A 15770-nucleotide genomic window follows, 5' to 3' on the forward strand; every position below is an offset into this window, starting at 1 on the left:
TGTTCTGGTTTGTATCTCTTAGGAAAAAAAACTACTGTATAGACCAGGTGTGACGCGATCATTTGAGGACATTTCAGTAGGTTTAAAAATGCTTCAAAGTGGGGTAGATGTGCTTCAAAACGTTGTGAGGAAGCCACTTTCACTTTTACTCATGAGTAAATGTCAGTTAAGTTTGATTGATGTATCACTAGCTAATCAATCCGATTCAGTGTTTTTATGGCACTGTATGTTTCACTGACTTGAAGTTTCATTTCTGAGTTCAAGCGTTTATTTAATCGGCAGCAATTGAGGTGATTCTGTTTTTTCCTAATTTAAATCTAATTTGGGAAATTATATAACTTTTCTCTTTTGTATTTTCAATTTTGACTGTGATCTGATAAGTTGACCAAATAACATTTTTAAATAACAAGTTCATGGACAAATCTTCTGTTCTATGCAAACATTTAGAATCAAGCAACAATAATAGAGGTCAGTTTGTGTAATTGTGTTGTAATTATTATTATGTAAAGCTATTGCTTAACCGCCTGCATACGACTCATCAAATCTCTCTTTCAGGAGCTCAACAGGAATAGAAATAATTAGTTGCATAACAACGTAAAATGCTTTGTCCTTGCTCAGAGGCTGAAGTGTTTACTCGCTCACACAAGTGTCGAGTGTCGGTTCTCTTTATCAACGTGCACGAGCGCCGCGAGAGGTTACGACGGGCCGAACATGTGACAAACAACACGACGGCCTCTGAGGCGCCGCAGGCTTCAGTGCTCCCGATCTGTCCGCGGCTTAGCGGGGAGGGAAGTAAAAACTTCGGGCAGCCATCCATGATGACACCCTTCAACCACTTGTTGGTTGTCAAGCTCCCTGTCCGAGTCCATTTGACACGTCTTTGAACACGACTGCCCGCCATTCTGTTCGCAAGGCTGACTCTGCAGCAGGAGCAGACAAAGTTCCAGAGACTGAGAAGACAACCTCTCTGTCTCTGTCGAGTCTAATGTTTCATTTACATACTCAACGCTGTGGTGCATCCCAGCCGCTCTCGCAAGTTCACCAAGTTTTCTTTTTTTTCCAAAAGTGTAGGAATTATGTAGGTCAGCTCCTCTTTTTAATCCCGACTTGAACAAACTGGCAGGAAAGGGAAGAGGCCCCGAGGATTCAGCAGCAGATGATTGGTGGTGGGCTTTGGTTCTGCTCTGAGAGGAAACGTTTGGATCTGACGAAGGGTTGCCAAAGCCACCACGGGGGGTCCGGGTGTGTGCGGATGATGTGCGGAGGAGGAGGGAAGGTTCTTGCGAGGGGGAGAGGTACAGTATGACAGGGCGCGGGTGTGAGGAGGCACTTAGACTGCCGCCCCCCCTGGAAGCCTGTTGACATGATTCATGTCATGCAGCCTGCCGTTCCTCCCGAACCCAGTGGTGCAATTCCGCAATAGCGGAGACAAACTGGAGTGATCAAGGCTAGAGTCAGGCTGGATCTGAGGGGGAGACGGGTGCAGCCCCCATTCGGAGACACCACGGGGATCACGGCCCGCTCGTCTTCTGACGCCGTCGCATCAGCCGAGTGAACTCGGAGATCACGCGGTTTAACTGGCAGCGTTTCACACTTCAAGACCATTTGTCGAGCACACTGGATTGGGACTTTGCCACTGATCAGTAACAGGGTCGGGATCTAAAGCTGAAGGAATTATAGATTATCTGACTGGCAGCCAAACGGGGTTGTCCATATTCATCGCCAGGGGAAACGAGCAGAACCGCATTCAAAGATTGAGTGTATCTAAACAGCTGCGATGTGTTGCTTGTGGCAAATAAAGTCACTCTTTGAAAAACTTTAAAGCACTTCTCCGGATACAGCTTTACATTAGAGTCGCGTTTTTCCACACTTAAAAGTCGACTAGACGCAAGTTTGGGAATCTGCTTTTGTGTGCGTTTGTGAGAAAAAGTAGTTGCACACAAGTAAATGTAACATGATGTGATGATAAGACCACACTGGAAGCTACACATTTTCCACTGATAAAGAAATATACGAGACATCTTGACCATGTTAATAAAAATATTGTAGTTTTTCCTTATTCTGGACTAGAAAACACCTCAATAGAAGCCACTCCAACTCAATTCTTTACAATCTGATATGATACACAGAAGATTTTTTTCCATTTTTTCATTGGAATGAATCCTATTTAAAAGCAACGCTTTCAATACGACAGTATAACAGATTTATAAACAAAAAAAAGATCTGTCTGCAGTCCGGATCGTAAATATTGTACAATTAAATGTTATGTATTTTTTATTTATTTGATATATTTTATTTTATGTTAATGTCTCTACATTTTTTTTATTATTTATTGTATTGTATTGAATTCATCTCTTTTTATTCCACTCGTATCATTTCATTTTTATATTCTGTAGTGTAAACGTTTCTAATAAGCCTCAAAGAGCAAGAAGAAAGCATCTTTTTTTTAGTCCGGAAATAATCATTGTAATTCACGCAATAAACAAAAAAAGATCCTAAGGACCAGATTTGTATGTTTAATAAAAGTGAGAATAAAATATCAAGTCTGCTTAATGTTTTACATTATTTAAGGCAAAAAAGTAAATCGAATTAAACTCTTCCACTATATACTTTGTTGCACTTAAGGTAGAGGACCTTTTTTCTTTCTACTGGTCCTTTCAACTAGTTTCTTTACGGTCTTTTGACGGCTAAATGGACAACTTGAGAACCGCTGAGTAAGTAAAGTTTTGCAGGTGAGTTATAAGATTTAATCTGCATTAAAAGTTTAACTTTCCCTTCTCAACCAACATGTTACTGAGACCGCGAACAAACCACTGCTGGTTAAAATGAGTCAAAGCTCAGTTTAAATTGTTGTGCCATCACCTCTGGCTCGTTTGAACCCTGAACCGAGTTTGTTCCTACCTGACTGTGGTCTGGTGATGGCGCTCTCGTACACAGGGATGCCTTCACCAACGTTGTTGTAGGCCTTCAGCGTGATCACATAGTGGGAGCTGGGATCTGAAAACATACCAAGATAAATGCTTCTCACCCTCTAATCAGGATTCCACGCTCATTATTCTAATACCGTCCCGTGAATATTTGAATACAATCACCACCCTGTGATTGTAATGAAGGCTTTAATTATGCATATATACATATAAATTCTTCAACTATTTCCTTTCAAAATCTCCCAATTTTCAAGGATTACTTTTGAAGTGAGCTTCTCATTAATTGTCTGAGCCCTCTGGCAACATATTCAATATTCCATTAAATGGATCACAACAAACTTTGACCATCAAAAGTTGCACCAACTTATTTTCTTTCAACCGAATGCCAAATGTGGCGTTTCCGGACCCCCATGAAGTTCCACGTCATTTTTTATTAATGGTGTAAAAAATTCACAAGCATTAGTTTATAAATAAGGGAGCGATAAAGCAGGAAAAATGAATCAAACATGACTTATTATATAAATATAGGCAACTTATATAACAAAAATGATCCACAGGTTGTTAAAGTCGACACTTTCAAACACACAACATTTAAACTTACCGAGGTTCTCGATGGTGAAGTAGCGCTGCTTGTAGTCCACCTTGATGGTCTGAGCGTGGGGGCTGCCGATGCCGTAGCCGATGCTGTAGCCGCGGACCACGATATCCTGGTTTTCCGGCGGCGTCCAGCTGACCACGATGCTGTTGACCAAAGGCCGGACGTGGAGGGAGCTCGGCTGGTCCGGGACTCTTGATTCTGTTGAAAACAACGTGAAACTTCTACTCTGAAATATACATCTTGTAAACATTTTTTTTACTTTTAATTTAGTAAGATAAGAATAAGAATTATGGGTTCTATTTGATTTATATATTAACCACTGTTTAACTGAGTTGAGGGGGGCCAAAATCTTTTTGCAGGGGCCGAACAATTGTATATTCATCCAGGTTGTAGACTCCGAGTTTAATTGGAAGCCAGCAGGCGTGAAATCAATCCATTAAATATACATTCATCAGGACATCGATTGGAAGCTTTAACTCGGGTAAACAAGTGCAGCTCACCGTCCAGGTCGCTTTCAAACGTCTCCGCCGCGGTCCACTCGGTGGGCGGTCCGGTGCCATTAATCGTCATGGCCGACGCGCGGAAGGAGTACTCGGTGCCGTGTTCCAGGCCTGCATCGAAAAACAGTTTGAACTGAATTAACTCCGGCGTGATGGAGCTTCTCCCGGGCAGCAGCTGTCTTCCCGGCTCCTGGCTCGGGTCGGAGCGCCACAATAACAATTCTCCCTGCACAAATATTTTAAACGCTTGGAAATAAATTGAAGGGAGAAATCCATACGCTGGCTGGCGGACGGATCAACGGGCGGCTTCTGCGCAGCCATTTAATGACGTTTGCTGCTTGAGATTTATATTTCACCATCGATTTTTGTGCTTAGGTAAGTAAAATGATGGTTTTCTGCAGGGAGAGTAAGTATTTAAAGTTGCAGACTTCAGTGGAAAAGTAGCGAGGGGTTAAACCGGCATCTTTGGTTCCCTTTGAAATGCACTGCAGGGATCCAATTGTACATGTGACCGCCGACTGATAAATCATCAGCAGCCGTATTAATGAAATCTTTCATCGTCATCATAATGTCCCCTTTAATGGAAACATGCTAAATCTTGTAGCTCTCTCTCAACACACGATCCAGGGCTGCCCTTGGGGGGGAGGTTTCTTCCAAAGACTTCCTAACCATCAATGCCTCCGAGGCTGGAACATCTCCTTCTAAATGCTTTTGAACTAACAAACACCCCTCTGTTTCAACCCACAAAATGTTCTTAAAAAAACACAAATCAACTTTAAAGTGTATATTCTCTTTGATGCCGAGCACAGCGTGGTGCCGGGCCACTTCTAACTTGCTGAGACAACATTTAATATTCATCAGCGGTGCGAGTGCATCTAGTGGGATGGAGCTTATTTTGGTGATGCCTGGTGATGTTGGGTTAGAGAGGGACGAGGAAGATGAGGAAGATGAGGAAAACCATCTGATACTATATAATAATAGAGCATCGAATACACTCCAAGACCCATGATACACTACAACACCTTTGAAGCTTTAAAGATCATATAAACCAACAATATTCTGTAGCTAGCTTTTCTCAAGTTATCACTTTCAGTTGACCAGGATTTTCTTATGGCAAAATGTATTTTTGATGATGAGTCTATGTGATCATTATGTTTAAGTCTATTTGAACAATAACTCCAAACTAGTATTTCAATAAAACTTTCAGCAAGAGATCAGGGATTATAAAGTTTTTTCCATTGAGCCAAGTCATGTTCAGAAAAAAATACATTAAAAAATGAACTGACTGAATATGTTATCGTCTGTTACAAAATTATTTCTTTAAATAGTTGGTTATATTGCTGTAGCAATGTCAGATTTCAACCTTTGCATTATTGTGAGCAAAAAAATCTAATATAACCATATAATGAGGTTCTTTTTATATTTTTGTATCTTTATTTTAGTTTTTCCCCTCGTTTAGTAGACAAATTACACTTAAAAACAAGAAATATAAAGATATATTAAGTCAGTATTTGTACAACTGCCTACTGAAAGGCCATTTCACTCAATAAATACCAGATAAACAAAATAACTAATGAAACAGGACCAGCAGTAACTACGACATTAACTAAAACAAAAAGGGAATAGCAGAAGACACAAAATTACAACTTTCCCGCCATATTTTCCCCTTTAGCATTTATGTTAGCTTAGCGACAAGTTATCAAACTTCCATCATGAAACTTCTACAGAACATTTTAAATTCAACACAAAAGAGAGTTTACAATTTATTGGGTTAAGACAAAGAAGTCTTGCTAATGTTGGTGGTCAACCATGACACGTTTGCGATCACTCGTAATACTTGCTAGCTGGTAGCCATGCTAGCTAACAGCGGCTACTGCAGCGTAGTAAGGCGTGTTAAAGAAGGACTGCTCATTTATCTATATGACCACATCATTACAGCATTTTGAAACTGTATATGAAGTATGGTGAGTTACCGTCGATGACTTTGAAGAGCTGGGTTCCCTCCGTGGTCACGGACGCTTCGCTTCTTCTCGACCCTTTGCGGTATCGTATCTTGTAGCCGGTGATGTCTCCGTTCTGGCCGGCGAGTGGCGGCGGCTGCCAGCGGAGCATGATGCTCTGTGGGGGAAAAAAAAAAAAAAGTTAGGCACATTTAGGTTAACAGTGAAATCCCCCGAAACACCCTGTGATCTCCGGTGAAACGCCGGCAATCAGCACATTAGCCAAAAAGGCGAACAGATGAATTAAACATCAGACGCGTGTTGATGAGCTGCTTCATGTGTGTGAGGAGCGTCACGCGGTTCTGCTGGCGGGCCTTTGCTGCACTGTTGTGGGACTCATGCGTCGCAATATTCCTGTGTATTTAAGGAGGCAGGTGGGGGGTCGCCCAGCAGGAGACCAGAGTTAATTAACACTTCCCCACTGATGCACACCACAGTGCAAACACACACACACACACTCCTCCCCAGCCGAGAGGAGGGAGTTTGAGAAACTTAATTTGAGTTAAATGTGCTCAATTAATTCCATTTTACGCCAATATCCTGCACTGGTGTTTGCTGCGCTGCTCCCAGTTTCTCCTGAATCATTCAGAGCGGCTTCATTGATTTTTGAGAAGAAGAAAGAATGGATCGCGAGAGAAAGAAAGATGTAGAAGCCGAAATAAAAAGGTAGAAATGGGGATCAGAGTTGAACATTTCTAGTTAGGTAAGTATTTGATGTTCGGACAAAACCGAGACGAGGAAATTAAGGTAAACATTCCAGCGAAAACAGGCGTCCCGATGGCGACTCAGGAGAAGTTGGCGACTCAAATAAAGAACTTCAAGAAGGTTTTCGGATGAATGTTGTGTTGGATGGAAGCAGAAGTGAGTCCTCGCTTTTTTGTCAACATTTGTGTTTTTTTTTTCTCTCCACAACTCTCTGTCGAGTGTCCCCCAACACGGGTGGCCAGTTCTCACTCAAGCTGAGTGTGTGTGATAGGATTGTGAAGCGGCTCCTCGCTGGTGTGCTTTGACAGCTCCCTCGCTCCGGCTCTGCTCACACAAGCGCCGGACGCTGCTTTTTTTTCGTTTTCTTTTGCAGTCTTTTGCAGGTTTCTTCATATCGTCCTCGCTTTGTGGCTGCTTTTTGTCTCAAATTGAGTTGCAAACCATTCTTTCCTCGTTTAATGTCGTCCATCACTCGGTGGAAATATACAATAAACACGGCGAGAAGCCGGCGTTTGAAGATCAAACGCTTTAAATGAAAAGGAAGCGAAGCCCAATTTCCTGTGTTAATCACACGCAGTTTGTGAAGCCCTGAGCGAGCAGCAGGACTTTAAATCGCAGTGTGATGCGGACATTTAAATTGAATAAATATTTCCTAAATGGGATTTATGAATTCATGCAAGGAAATTCACTTGGCTCACGAAAGCGTGCCTTCAATCGACACGTGCACGAATACCAGCACGTAGAAAGAAACCTAATGAAGCGGTAAACACTTGCCCTAGAGGCCAGAAGACGCCATGACATCTCTACATGTACGCTTCATCCTTATGGATGTTAGATTATGATGTTTTTCTGTGAGTTAATTCACTTCAGTGTCAGCATGATCAACTTCAAACAAAACTATACAAGCAGATATTGTTTGTGTTGTCTATGGAATACAGATCATTGGATTAATTTAATGTTATTAACTGTGTTATCTTAACTTCATCATAGTAACAACACACACTTTGAATCTTTAATTGCTGAAATGCATAATGTTATGAAGAAAAAAGGGTTGAACCATACATTTATCCAGCTATTATTCTATATATTTTTTATATTGTATCTACTTGGAACCAATCTCAACACCTTATTGCACACACACACACACACCCCCACACACACACACACCCACACCCCCACACACACACACACACTGTATGTGTGTATTTTCCTTTTCTTTTTCAGATTGGATCCTAATATGATTCCTGTTCAAACAGGAGTGGGACACTGGTGACACCATTATCGCACAACTATGTCATTAAGCTACACAACAACCTTTTAATAACCAAGGAGGCGAAATTTTCCTGCATTGCTGAAAAATAAATCAATAATACGCTTTTTCGTTGGGGAACAAGTTAAATTAGTGCACATATTGCTCAGTTCTCTGTAGGTCGAGTTTTCAGTGCATGAGATTGCACCAGTGAACCAGAGAAGACAATTCATCAGCGGTATTTCGGTCACAACTGACTCACAATGAAATTGGGTGTACAGTATGTGTTGTTGATTAAAGTTCAACTAATGTGTTGATTGAAGTGCGTCTTAAATGGATCTTGACCTCACTTGTATCATCAGTATGTCAAATGATCGTAAGCCTCGCCCACTGAAAGCCGTTTTTCTCAAGCCAAAATCCTGTTTACCATAACCACGTACACTCTGCTGTTATTGGTCAAGCATTGAGGTGTGTCACTGCGCGTCATCAATCCTCGAAGTTTCCACGTCTTTGGCACTGTGTATAATAAAAGGAGCTAGGATTTTTTCCGCTGCTGCAGGAGGAGTGAAGACCATTGTTACGTCACGAAAAACTCTGCTCTTGTAACCTCTCGTTTGACGAGATTTCAGACCCGGGAGAACTTTATAAAGTAATAAGTTATAAACATGATCATGATGAGGGACTTACTTGTGATCATGAATTGTTTTTAATAGTCAATTAATCATTACGTTATTGTACACAGAGAATATGAGACGCTTTAGTTGAGACTCGAAAGACTGAAACTTACTTTGAAACAATTGTTGATCTTATTCTTGAGTTTGATAATGAAATCAATTCAAATTCAAAAATAACAGATTGAATAAAAATATCCAAAGTTCAGATTCTCTCCCATTTTGTTTTGTTTCACACGTTGCGGAGGTGTAAAGAATCGGAACAATCCAAAGACTGTGCTTCAGTAGAAAGACCTGAGAAGGTTCCAGGATATGATGATTTAAGTTTCCGCTGTGAGAAGCCACGATGCTTCAACCTCATCCACAGAAAGTCACTAAAAACTCAAACTAATTTTAATAACTGTCAATCATTTGGTGGCGACTGTTAATCTATGTTGTGGTTTTCTTGGGCAAAAGATATTTCATCGTCTTAAATCTTAAGAACAAATTCTTAACATCCTTGTGAATAATCAGATCTGAACAGTTCAACTCGGGGAGATTGTTACTCTCAGAGTGAACAAAAACCACAGGATCTGATACGACCGAGCCTTGAAACAGATCAGAAGGTGTAGCAAAGAAAAAAACCTCAAATTGACTAAATGAAACCACTGATGCACCTTAATTTACCTGCAGGTCACTGTGATAATCCTCCCGGGGAAGGAGAATCACACTCGAGCTAAACCCTTCTGATGCGCGATAACATAATCGATGAGAGGTCAAAACGTGCTGCTAACACTTCTAAACACACAACAACAACAACAACTGCTCCTCAGCCTGCAGGAGTCGTGTCTGTTGGAGTGTGACGTATCACTTCACGCTCGGAGAAAACAAACCAGAATAAACTTCAAGGGGATTACACGACTTTCCTCACCGTCGTCCGCGTGCAACAAGCGAGTGAAAAAAATGAAGCGGCCTCAGCAAGAGTGCGAATGTGCTGCAGGCAGACTGACAAACAAATCCCTCCGCCGCGCCTCACCTTTGAATTCTGGACCTCCAGCGTGAAGTTTTGAGGAGCGGCGCTTGGCACTGGAAAACAAGGGGGAACAGAATTGGGAACTAAATATGACATTACTGGAAACAGCTCTACTTCAAAGTGAAGAGGAAATGTCACAAGTGAAAAATGAGTCAAGCTGCTTCCTCGCTGCATGGTACCAACTCAGCGCAACCTTGTATGCCTTTTTTCTTTTTACGGTTGTCATAGAAACACTGCGTGAACCTTCCTTGATGTCATCTTCAAGTTTTTTTTAATTCTCTGGATGAGGCGTGTGCTGCAGGAAAAGGCAGCGAGAGAAAAGTTGTGAAGACGTCAAACAAGAAAAGTTGACTTTTTAGGTGTTTCATAGTTTGACTTGTATATTATCAAAAGTTAAAATAATTGCAATTAAAAAGAGGTACCAGGCAGCGAAGAAAGGCATGGATTGGACTCTTAAAATAAAGTTATAGAACATGTTCTGACCATCAGGCAAAGTTCGAACGATGATGTCTTCCGTGGAGACACCAGGACCGTGTTTGTTGTTGGCCACCACACGTAAACTGTACTCCGTGTTCTTCTTCAGGTTGTTTAAGACGTACGACTGAGCGTCCACGTCAACGTCCTGAGGAAGAGAAGGCAGAAATGATGAGACTACATGGAAACAGGATCAACAACTCTACATTGTCTCCATTTTAGACTGACTGTGACAGTTCTTAGGAGCAGTCAAACCCTAGTGACCTATTATGCTCAGGAAATATAAAAAATAAAAAAATGTGATAAAAAAGACCAAATTTAAAGATATTTCCAAGTGTGATTATCCTAATAATTATTTATTATATATTTTTTTGTTTTAGTATACATTGATTTGATGTACATCTCACTAAAATAACTTTGAAAGAAACATTTCAATGTAAAATAAAAGCATTAGGCAATTACATTTTCCCTGAATATTATGGTACAAAAATACTGAGAAAGTCATAAAAAGAGATTGTTTTTTTTCAAATTGAACTCGTCATAAATAATATAAATGAGCAGTTTATAAAACTGTCTAAAAGTTTTGTTAAACTCGAGGGACACAAAAAAAAAATCAAAGACCCACAAGACCCACTTTTTCCAAGGTCCTCTTGCCTTTAAACAACTTCACACATTGATGTTTTGAGTATCCAATCAAATCCATATAAACAAGGCAAAATTAAATAAAGCTGTTCAGTGAAAAAGAGGTATTTTACTTTAATTCAGGCTCATTATTTTTCAAAAGCAGAGTTGTAGGGAGGAGACAAAACTGTGGTAAATATTCGGCAGCTGCAGCAATTACTCACTTAGACATCACTGCTTCATAATATGTAGCTTATTCTTTGTGTTGACATTTTTCATTATTCTGTGTTTAAATGTCACCCATAATCTTTGTTTATCATAATTTAGAGAGACATTGGGCCATTTTGTATTTTCATCTACTAAAAACAGTGGTACTCGTTGATGTTAATGAATATTGAATATATATACTGTATATATTAGTTGTTTTTTTTTAGGTATTTTCTTTTCCCGCCGCACATCTTCCTTTCACCCATTTTGATCCATTTGATCTATTTCCGTCCTCTTCTCCTGCGAGGTGCTGAGGCTTCAATACGCTCGCTCACTGACTCATCCATTATCATATTAAAGGTTTTTAATGCCTCGCCGTGTGATGCTGAGTCCGGCTCAGTGTTGCAGCAGCAGCGCAGTTTTCTCCTCGTACCACTTTTATGAGCTCATGAAAACTGTCAAAATAACATCTAATGATGCCAAGAATGATGAATGAACTGTAACTCACACCTAGCATTAGCAACCCACAAATACTAGTTTGGAACCAAATCTTCAATTAATTTTTCTTTTAATTAAAAACAATTGACATATGATATATAATATTGAGGCGCACCACTGCTCGCTGGATTGATCACCTGTTTTTTGGAATGTATCTTGTTTCCTTAAAAAAAAAAAGGCGCTAAAGTATTTAAGGGCTCATGCTAGCCCGACTTAACAGTCGATACCATGTGTCTGACCTGACCTTCAGAAAATCTTTGGAGACCCAAAACACATACAGGAGTTTGTCTTGAATTCTGCCCTAAAAGTACGTTGATATTAAACTTATATCAGGCACAGGCAGTTAGAAGTATGGTGGCTTTGAAGTGTAATCATTAGTTACTGTTTTTGCAATTTTCATTTTGTTGTCGTGATATTTTTCCTGCATATCTCACACCGTTTGTTGTGTTTAATAGATGTTTTAGGTTAATTAGGTTAATTTTGATTTTACCATTTATCCTTTCTTATGACTCCAACAGGAACAGATTCATTTGCTTTTCAAAAGTAAAAATGATTTAGAAACTTGACGTAGCTGGAACTGCTTCTTGATCAAATAAAATTGGAGTTTTGAGGATGCATAGAAGTCCGTTTAAGATACCACACCACAACACTATCATTTATTATAAATTCTTCATGGATTAAATAACTAAAATGTGATTTATAAAGTCAATCAAATATATTTATCAATTACAGAACGTTAAAGTAAAATTCATTGGGCAACAAAAAAGGGATAATAATTTAAATAGGAATTTATGTTTGTGGTGAAAAAGAAAATGATAATACTTTTAGGCTTTTATTTGGTGAGTCTTTTTTTTTAGAATCCCTTATTAGTCCCACGAGGGGAAATTCGGTAGTGCTTTTTACAGCCATTCACACATTTTTAATTTTGAAATGGCACCGTGTTGGTCAATTATTGATTGTGTACTATTCAAACCAGGTCAGTATGTTTTTGAAAACAGTCCCTCAGTGAATTACTATAAAGTAAAAAGTCTGTCACCTGCTCGTTGCCGACGCTCTTGTCCGTGAAATACAACTTGTAGGTGAGAATCGCACCGTTTCCAGTCAGAGGTTTGTCCCAGGTCAGAGAGACCGAGGTGGGGGAGTTGGACACCGCCTGGAGGTTCGGTGCAGGACCAGGGACTTGGACTGATGACGAGAGAGAGACACACAATAGTTACAAAACACTGGATTGACTGATCATTTTGACACACACCTTTAACACACTTCAACGGAAGCAGACGACAAGAGGATGTGAGCAGGATCTCATTCATTCACCTCATTGTTCTAGAAGGATTTCAACTAGTCAGCTGGACTAAGGTGCGGATCAGGAAATGTTCCACCTTCATTCCCAAAAGCTTTTTTGTTCTTTAAATGTCTGTCTTAACGTTAGCGCCTACAACACTTTGTCTTCATTGTGTAGCAATTACAGCCGTCAGCGAGAGAAATCTTTCGGAGCTCCAAAGCCACATCTTGACACATGTAAATCCTCTGGATTACAAGTGAGGTAACGTAGCCATTGTACCCCGAGATGAGGTCCACGGAGATTTATCCCAGAGTGACGCACGTTTTCAAGGAAGAATCGACAGCTAAAGGACTTCAAATGTAAAACACTGCTTTATCCTCTTAAGGACACAGCGCCAGGGTACACTTCCATCACAGATGCATTGTATTAGGTTTTTTAAGTTCATATTTAGTATATGAATAAAAATGGGTGACTACCCACCATAATTAGTAAATCCCTTTAGTGACTTTGAGTAACTAGTACTTTGGACTGGCTTTCCTGGGTGTCCCCTTGGAAGCTGGGACTGTCTCACGAAAATCCAAAAAATATAACAGAGCTGGACAGTTTCACCCACAAGGCACAGATGCAATGAATTGAAAAATTAGGAACTCACTTAAGAACTTCAAATCAAAAGCTTAAGAGTATTGAGCCCTTCTTTGCATACATACTAGATTAGTTTATTTAAGTGAATTATTTTTAAGGTCTTAAGTTTGATCTTTTCTCACTGCATTAGTTAGTGGTGCTTTGTATCTTCTCATTTAGACTATTGTAACAGTTTATTTTCGCGTCTTAACAAGAAGGAGCTGTCTCACCTGCAGTTGATACAAAACTCTACAATTCTGACTCGCTCCAGTAGAAGAACTCACATTTGTCCGATCATTAAAACTCTTCACTGGCTGCCAGTTTCTTTCTGGATCAACTCTAAAATTCTGTTTTTTACTTTCAGATCTATTCATGGTCCTTACTTTTGTGTATGTTTTTTATGTATGGACAAGTCATGTTGTTTGCACTGTGTAATATATTGTTTGCTTTGATATCTCTGGTTGTTTACTATGTTATTAACATTGGGCAGTCATAAGGTATAGGTAAGGTAAAAATTTATTGTACCTTATATTAACACACTTAATCTATTGATGTCAAATACATTGACTTTTTTCTTTGCGTTTGTTTGTTTACTTTTCCTAAGGAAGAAACAAAGAAACTCTCCAATAAGGACATTGTTAAGTCCGATAAAACTGAATTAAATGAAGACGTCATCATGTAACAAAATAATTAAACAAAGAGAAGTCCACACTGGCTTCAACACAGACTGTTGTGACTGATGTACATGTCAGATGTGCAGAGATTAACAAAATAAAAACAGTAATTCATAAATTGTTGTTTATGAAAGTGGAAGCAGCATCATTAGTTTTGATACAAATGTTGCAGGAGTGAATATAAATGTTGTCTGTTAAGAAACAAAACACATCTTGGCAAGCAAAGACTCTCTGATGAATATGTTGGCACAATGTGTGTGTGTGTGTGTGTGTGTGTGTGTGTGTGTGTGTGTGTGTGTGTGTGTGTGTGTGTGTGTGTGTGTGTGTGTGTGTGTGTGTGTGTGTGTGTGTGTGTGTGTGTGTGTGTGTGTGTGTGTGTGTGTGTGTGTGTGTGTGTGTGTGTGTGTGTGTGTGTGTGTGTGTGTGTGTGTGTGTGTGTGGTCTCAGCTGAACAGTCATAGCGTCTATGTCGAGTCTGGCACTGCAGTTCAACAGTTTACTCTCCAAATGGAAACACGTTGTTCCCGAGCGGAGCCAGGATCTGGTGCACAGGTAGAGACCGCCCTCGCTGCTATCCCCCCGAGCTCACCAACACCTGCTCGCCCGCTCGTGGATCTGCCCTTTCCTCAAGGACGCAGGTGGAAAATAGACGCTGACCTAGAAAGTGACAATGACTGAGCTGCATCTAAGCTTGGGGGTGCAGGGGTGTCTGGCAGGACGGAGAACAGGGGAATCCCTTCTGCAGGGGACACAGAACTCCTAAAGAAAACGCTCGGCAAACATTCGAATGGATGGAATTCTGATCAGGAGAATCACGGCCGCCAAACATTCCTCACTCAGTATCACACACCAACGTAAACACCGACGTACAGAGAATCCTTTATGAAGGAGGGAAGTGAAAGAAACTCTCTGGCAACAGTCGGACCTGAAGCTGTGGCCAGTTGGAGTCGGTCTGTTTGGAGTTCTTGTGCACGCGTGGAAATATTTGTTTTTGTGTGACGCTTTATTTGCGCCGCTTTCAAGTGCATCCTGTTTGTTTCCGTGTGTCGACCGAGGTGTTCGACGAACAGGCCCATCTTAATATTGACATTTCCTGTTTACGGAGAGCGCGTCTCACCTTCAGCCTGGGTGGCAACTTTCAGCACCGCAGACGTCTCTCCTTGACCGTTGGTGTTGTGCGCCACAACCCTGAAGCCGTACTTGCTGTCTGGCATCAGGTTCTGGATGGTGACCTGCATCTCACCAGGACGGCTGGTGTTCACCACTCGCTCCCTGGTGTCAACACAGAAACACGGAAATCAGTGTCAGGAACATGATTTAAAATGTGAAAACAATTATTGTTTGCATTTAATTATTAATGTGACGATTGTTTTAAATCATTTTTTTTATATATATTGGCCTTCATCTATAAAATATACTTTTCAATGATCTCAAAACCTTCTTTTTTGAGGCTTAATAACTGAGCTTTTATGTTAATATAGATATAAGGTATTTGGTAAATATAAAGTATTACAAATTTAGATACTTTGTTTTAAATTTAGGATTTTTTTTCTTCTTTGTATGTAGCTAAGAATGTATATTATCTTATTTTTATTTTGAGACTTTAATAAGCAATATTTGTGATTTTTATAAAACTCATGACTTATTTAAAACAGATTAATATGCATCTTTATTAAATGTATTTAATAAAGGAATTATTGTTTGGCTTCAATCTGCTGTACACACTGACTA

General features: G+C 40.1%; 1 protein-coding gene across 8 annotated transcripts in view; it reads right to left on the reverse strand.

The window, feature by feature from the left end:
- Window positions 1–15770, reverse strand: part of neo1a (neogenin 1a) — a 143839-nt gene that overhangs the window by 14431 nt on the left and 113638 nt on the right. For all 8 annotated transcript variants that reach the window (XM_087794478.1, XM_087794482.1, XM_087794475.1 and 5 more), the window contains exons 9-16: window positions 15157–15311; window positions 12499–12647; window positions 10146–10284; window positions 9666–9715; window positions 5999–6143; window positions 4026–4136; window positions 3529–3723; window positions 2902–2997 (exon numbers count right to left, since the gene is read on the reverse strand). In XM_087794478.1, coding sequence (XP_087650604.1) covers window positions 2902–2997; window positions 3529–3723; window positions 4026–4136; window positions 5999–6143; window positions 9666–9715; window positions 10146–10284; window positions 12499–12647; window positions 15157–15311 — 1040 coding nt within the window. The remainder of the gene's footprint in view (window positions 1–2901; window positions 2998–3528; window positions 3724–4025; window positions 4137–5998; window positions 6144–9665; window positions 9716–10145; window positions 10285–12498; window positions 12648–15156; window positions 15312–15770) is intronic.

Source organism: Callionymus lyra, chromosome 6 (assembly GCF_982586985.1).
Source record: "Callionymus lyra chromosome 6, fCalLyr1.hap1.1, whole genome shotgun sequence".
Lineage (NCBI taxonomy): Eukaryota > Metazoa > Chordata > Actinopteri > Syngnathiformes > Callionymidae > Callionymus > Callionymus lyra.